Source organism: Oryx dammah, unplaced genomic scaffold (genome assembly GCF_014754425.2).
Source record: "Oryx dammah isolate SB20612 unplaced genomic scaffold, SCBI_Odam_1.1 HiC_scaffold_1342, whole genome shotgun sequence".
Lineage (NCBI taxonomy): Eukaryota > Metazoa > Chordata > Mammalia > Artiodactyla > Bovidae > Oryx > Oryx dammah.
This window is the reverse complement of record NW_024071465.1, coordinates 748-7,413: the sequence shown is the minus strand read 5'-3', so window position 1 is coordinate 7,413 and position 6,666 is coordinate 748. Positions and strand designations below refer to the sequence as shown.

General features: G+C 60.3%; 1 protein-coding gene across 1 annotated transcript; it reads left to right on the top strand.

Moving 5' to 3' along the window:
• Positions 1-2,804: 2,804 nt before the first annotated feature.
• Positions 2,805-6,398, top strand: LOC120859512 (paired box protein Pax-7-like; the record flags this gene model as incomplete). The annotated part of the gene is made up of 3 exons (XM_040235595.1): positions 2,805-2,993; positions 5,480-5,715; positions 6,272-6,398. Coding segments are annotated over exons 1-3 (448 nt in total), but the record flags the coding sequence as incomplete, so codon positions are not given.
• Positions 6,399-6,666: the final 268 nt, after the last annotated feature.

Below are 6,666 nucleotides of genomic sequence, written 5' to 3'. Positions count from 1 at the left end.
CCCACACACACACACAACCACACACATACCCACACACCCACACCCACACACACACACACACATCCCCACACACACACCCTCCCCCCACACACACACCCACACACACACACACACACCCACACCCACACACACACACACACAACCACACACACACACACAACCACACACACACACACACCCCTTCCCCCCGACTCACACAGATGTGGACATGAACCTGTCCACACACAGACACACCGGCCCTCTCCACCCACACACGCAGAGGCAGGGAGGCTTAAACGCTTCCTCACCATGATGGCAATGACTTATGGCCGCATGAGCAGATGGACAATATGTGTGTGTGTGTGTGTGTTACATAGGTATGTCTGGGTGTATACCTGCGTGTATATATGCAGCCACCTCAGGAGGTCAAGGCAGGCCAGATGCTACGTGGAGATGAGATGGAAAAGAGACTGACTCAAAGCTGACTCATGGTCCCCAGACTCACACATTGCACCGTAAAATGCCACCTTCTCATCTCTCTTGCGGGCAAGCGGATTCAGTGGGGAAAGGGTCACAGAAAGCCTTGCAGGGCCCCTGTAACTCAGGTAGCCTGGCCCCTTGGTTTCCTAAAGGGACTGGGAGTGTGGGGGGGTGTCTTTTCAATTTTAAAGCTACTTGGTCCCCCCCCTCCCCCGCCCCGCTCAATTCTGGGGCCCCGAGGGGGCATGAGTGTAACAGCTTTTCAGCAGCCCCCATTTCTAGAAGGTCTCCCCCACCCCTGCCCCACCTCACCTCCTGCTGGAGGAGCCCCCAGTCCTGGAATAGAGGGGAGAGGAAGGAGACTGTCACAGGCTTAGAGGGGCAAAGGTCACAGGTGAGGCAAGGGGGAGGGGAGGGGAGGGGGCGCATGAGGCCAGCCTGAGGAGGCTCCCAGGCCAGGCCTGGAGGGGCTGAGCCCAGCACGAGGAGAGGGCGGCAGGGGGCAGGCTGGCTGGGGGAGGGGGCGAGTTTGGGGGCTGGGTTTATTTTATTGTATCTGGCCTCCAGCGCTGGGCCGGAGACACTCTTTCTCGGGGGAGACAAAAGACCCGCGGTCCTGGCGTCCTGCCCCGCTGGGAGGGCGTTTCGCCCCCAGGACTCGGCATCCCCCTGGCAGAAGGGTCCAGTCAGTCCGGCCCTGGGGAAGGTGGGGAGAGCGCAAAATGGCAGGACCTCCCTCCCACACTCAGTGATTAACTGGGGCTCCCTCCCCCCAACCAGCAGAGGACCTTGGAACTAGGGGTCTGGGGGGGTACCCTCCCCGCCACGTCCCAGCCCTTTGGACCCCCAGATCCTGGGCACCGCCTTGCGGGTCCGCCTCAAGGCAGGGAAGTACCTGCTGGAGAGGGCTTCTGGGTGTGGGCTGAACAGGGGCAGGAGTTTAATCCTGGCTGGAGATGGGTGAGGACTGGGGGCCCGGGAGGGGAGGGGAGGGGAAGAGGGAGAGGGTCCCTAACACTAGCAGAGGGCTTTCCCAGCCCCAGACCCCACCATCCTTCTGGGCTTCCCAGAGCTGCAGGAGGCCAGGCAAGAATAGGAAACCGGGGCTCAGAGGCAGTTTCACAGAGAAAGTCATACCCCCACCCCCAGGTCATCTAGGCCAAATCCAGGTGGACCCCAATGGCAGAAATGTCAGAGTGTGTGAGACCAGGGGGAAGACGTGAGATCCAGCTGGGCTCCGACTCTGGGAGGCTAGAGCTGAGGCGAGAATTCGAGGCAACCACCGACGGGAGGCAGGCATTCCCATACAGCCGGACTGCAGAGCCGGGCTGTGGGCGACCGGGGGGCTGGGGGCTCGGCCGTCCGGGCCCATCCGTCAAGGGAAGACACCGGGACTGGGGGGCCCCCTCCCCTTCTCCCTCGCCCCCCCAACCCCCACCACGCCCCCGCCTTTTGCTCCCTCTATTTTAACGGGCGGTTCAGACGCTCCCCCCAAAGGGAGGTGAGTCGAGGATTAAAAAACAGAGGAGGAAAAAAAATAAATTCGTAGATTTCTTCTCGTTATTGGTCCTCGGCTGCCTTCCGCCCTGGCCCCCTGCCCTCCTCATGAATAAAAGAAAAGTCCGAACCCATCACGTCCCATTCGCCGCCGCCGCCGCCTCCCGCGCGCTACAGCCAGCACTTCTGCGCAACTTACCAGGCGGATCGCTCGCCCCTCGCCTCCCCCCGACCCCGCCACCCCCTTGTCGCCCCCTCTTCGGCCCCCGCAACCCGAGAGGTTCCTTCTTCCCTCCCCAGATCTTCGGGTGAGGGGGCGGGAGTGTGAAAGCTGGCGTGTCCGCGAGGAGTGAGTGTGGTCGGAGAAAGAAGGCGTGGAGAAGAGCAGGCGAGGAGAGGGCGGGGGAGCGAGAGGATAAATATATAAATAAATACGGAAACAGGAATCCAGTCCGCAGCCGCTCGGCTCAGAAACTTTGGCCCGCAGCGCCGGAGCGCGGCCCTCGCCAGTCCGAGGCTGGGGGCCCGGACTCCGGCCGCGATCCCCTCGCCACCCCCGCCAGCCTCGTTCGGCCTCCGGGCCGCGGCCCCCGCTGCTGCCCCGCGCATCCGCCCGCACAACTTCTGGCCGAGCGGGGCGGGCAGAGGAGGCCTCGGGGTGGCTGTGTTTGTTTGTTTGAACTTCCTCGTCGCCACCTCCCCTCTTTCCCCAGCCTCCCGACCTCCGCCCCCCAACCTCACCCCCACCCCGCCTTCCCCAGCTTCTGGACGCGAGCGGCGGCTGCCGGGGGTGGGGGGTGGGGAGTGTTTGCCGAGGGGAGGGGGAGGAGGTTTAAAAAAAAAAAAAGGAGACGAAGAAGAAGAGGAAAGAAAGAGATCGCGGCAGGGGGAAGGGGAGCGGACGGGAAGCGATTTTTGCCGACTCGGGACCCGCCGCCGGCGTGCGCGAAGAATGGCGGCGCTTCCCGGCACGGTACCCAGGATGGTGCGGCCGGCTCCTGGGCAGAACTACCCTCGCACGGGGTTTCCCCTGGAAGGTAAGAGCGCCCGGGGTGGCCTCCCTTCTCCGCCGGGGCCTCCGAGTCCTCGGAGAGGTGGCAATCTTCGCGGGGCGGCGGTGGCGCCAGCAAGGGGGGAGTCGGGGGGTTCCCTTCCCTTTTGAGTCCGAGTCCCGGCGCCCGACCCAGGAAGTTTCTGGGGACCCACACTTGTCCGTTTCCGCGTGGGTTTCACCGACCGGCGGCCCCAGCGTCACGCGTCCTGGGTTGCGGCCTTTCCCCGCCTGGCTGAACTCCGAGTCGATCTCGACTCCTAGTCAATTTCAAGTCCTAGTGGATCCCAACTCATTCCACTATTTTCAGATACTTTCCACCTAATACTTTCTCGGCTCTCCCGCGTTCCGCTTTCTACTCTTGTTTTGAATTGTTCTTTTCACCCCGGGATGGTTTAACAATCCCTTTTATTTCGAAATACCAACAGTGTGTGATGTTTTATATGTCTTAACTAGGACCTCGCCTTCGAGGCTGGAAACAAGCTGTGAAATAATAAACAGTAACGATTTCTGCCCCCCGGAAACTTTCCACTGGGCTTCGGAACTCTAGAAATCCCTCGGGAGAGCCCTCAAGACGGCGAGAGGGCACGGAAATGTCCAGACAAGGGGAAAGTGTTAGTTTCCTAAGGGCTCCTCCCTGAACACCCAGCACCGGGGATGAGCGAAGGGACTGGCGGGAGTGAACGGGTTCTCGGCTCCAGCAAGGGCTGGAGCGCACCGAGACCCTTTCCTGCATTTTTGTTTTGCTTTCTTTTTAAACTAATATTAGGTCTTCGACCTGTCAACTGAGGGAGCTCTTGGCTTCTGGGGATAGGTAGCCCGGGATGTCAGGCGTGGTTAGAGATAGGTGCGACTTTTGTTTTTAATTACTCTTATAATTGTATGAGCCACTTGTGCGCGAGGAAGGGAAAGAAGGCAAGGAGGGGAAGGACGGGCAGGCAGCCTGAGATCTGGAGAGGGGGGTGTCCCTCCGGCAGCTAGACGGCGCGGGTCCGGAATTAGACCGCGGCGAGGAGAGCGGCTCCGTGATCAAGTGCGCACGAGCAGCCACGCAGGCGGGAGAGCGCGCCGGCCCGGGGATTTGTCGCAGCGCTCTCTTGTAGCGAATGCAAGTAAAACAGGCGGCCGCGGCCGCGCAGCGGATTAGGACAATATTTGCCCAACATGACGGAGAATACTGAGGAGAGCCGAGTGCCGGTCGCTAAAGAGGCTCTTGAATATAAAGTTGGGCGCTCGAGAGCTCTCCAGCGCTAATGGCATATCCCGCCACGGAGACCGAGTAACTCTGACTTGGCGACGCACGATTTCTGATTAAATCCGAGAGCGGCTTCAGGCACCCACTTTTCCATGGGGGGGCGGGCAGAGCGAGGGGAGGAGGCGGTAGGAACAGCTCAGCTCCCGAGCCTCTTTCTTCCAATTATCCTGTCAGCTCCCTCCACTCCCTGGGCTGTGAAATCGTTCTAATCTACCAGATCTCCGCAGCCGCCGAGTCCCCAAATTGGGGGGATGGAGGCTGGATTAGTGCACCGGGTGTCCCCCCGACCCCCAACCTTCTGGGAAGAAATTGTGTGGGCTTTGCACGAACGCTTCCTCCGCATACTCCCCTCCCGGCTCACGCGGCGAACTGCGTCTGTCTTTCTGGTTCCCAGAAGGGGCTCCGGCCCATCTGTGCACCGGCCTCTCCAAACCTGCAGGGACAGTTCATGGGTGTCTGAGGCCAAATGAGTATATGATTTAGGAGCTTGCTGACAGTGGAGCAGATCACCACCAAATCATCCCCAAACGAAATCTGAACTTCGAGAGGGGTAGGAAGGAAGGGGAGTCGCCAGAGGGGCAGCCAGGAGCCCCCGGGGGCAGCAGCCAACAGCTTTCTGTGGCCGGTCCCTCTGCTGTGCCTCGACCATCCAGTTATGGGTAGGACAGTTCTGCTGCACAAGCCAGAGTTGTAAATACTAGTAATCAGCCAGTCTTTCCAGGGCCGATATCAAATGGATCAGACTTGACCACTTAGAGCATGGAACCGACCAGATGGGCCCCAGCTCACCGGTTGTCAGCCTCTCTAGAAGGCAAGCAGCCCTCTGCCCAAGCTGCCAGCCCAGAGGCCATTGGTTCGAGTCCCAGGCTCCACCTGTCTCTAGGCTCTCCCCTCTGCGTCTCTCCTTCCCCTTCTCAGACACGGATCCCCCAGGTGTATCCTCATCCCCCCCCCAGCCTGGCAGGACTGGGGACGTGGCATCTGGGGGGACTCTGGCAGCCAGCCGCGAGTCTCCCTATCCCTGCCGGGCCTTCCCTTGGCTTCATAGCAGCTTTCCCCCTGACATCGGCACTGCCGCAGCTCCAAATGTGGGGCATGGAGACCTGTTTACAGCGGTCTTGGAGCTCAAACAAAACTGAAGTGCGAAGGGCAGTACTCAGGATTCTCACCCGCATCCCACGTCTCTCTTTTTCCTCATCTCCCCCTTCCCTCTCCAGTGTCCACCCCGCTTGGCCAAGGCCGGGTCAATCAGCTGGGTGGGGTCTTCATCAATGGGCGACCCCTGCCTAATCACATCCGGCACAAGATCGTGGAGATGGCCCACCACGGCATCCGGCCCTGCGTCATTTCACGCCAGCTGCGTGTGTCCCACGGCTGCGTCTCCAAGATCCTCTGCCGCTACCAGGAGACGGGGTCCATCCGGCCCGGGGCCATCGGCGGCAGCAAGCCCAGAGTGAGTGTCTGCCGCAGAGCTGACAGCCAGCCTTCCCACGGCTGGGGGGCCTGGCTGGAGCCGCACTCTACCCTGTGTCATCCAGTAGTGGTAGGGAGTAAGTCTACATGCTACCTATGGGCAGTACAGTGGAAAAAGGTCCCCAAGCACAGACTTCCTCCATTATTTGAATTTCTCAGAGATGGGGATAACGGGTCCAGATTTCCCAAAAGGCCAATGAGTCATTCCTGTGCTGTCTTTACATCTGCCCAGAACCCCATTACCATCCCAAATGAGGGAAACCTTCCTTCAGTCTTGCCTGGAATAGTGGGTGGGGGGGTCCTAATTAGGTTTCTAGTTTATTACCTACCCTATTCTGCATTCCCCAACCCCAGCAGCCTTCCTGGGAGCCAGGAACAGGTTTCTGGAAAGGGTGAAGCCAGTCTCAGAATAGAGGAGTGGTGACCAGAGCCGTCAGCCTGGCCCTGGGGCTCCTGGGAGGTTGATACTAAAAGTGTCTCCCTCCCCCCTACCCCATCTTCCCACTCCGACTCTCCCACCTCCACCTCTGAAGCAGGTGGCGACTCCGGACGTGGAGAAAAAGATCGAGGACTACAAGAGGGAAAACCCGGGCATGTTTAGCTGGGAGATCCGAGACCGCCTGCTGAAGGATGGGCACTGCGACCGCAGCACCGTGCCCTCAGGTGAGAAGGCAGCTGAGCCCGCAGAGCGCGCCAGTCCTCACCCTGTGTGTTCTTTCTCCAAGCCGCCAGGGCCAGGGCTCGAGCCACGTGGGGCTGGGGCTGGGGGCAGGGGAGGTGATGGAAGCCAGGGAGCGTGGAGAAAAGCTGGGAGGAAAAGAGCCGGAGCGCAAAGGAGGCGGGGGCACAGGAGGGAGTGAAAACCAAAAGGAAGATGGGGAGAGGGAAGAAGGGAGGCAGAGAAGTTAGGGAAGGAGAGAGGAGCAGAGGG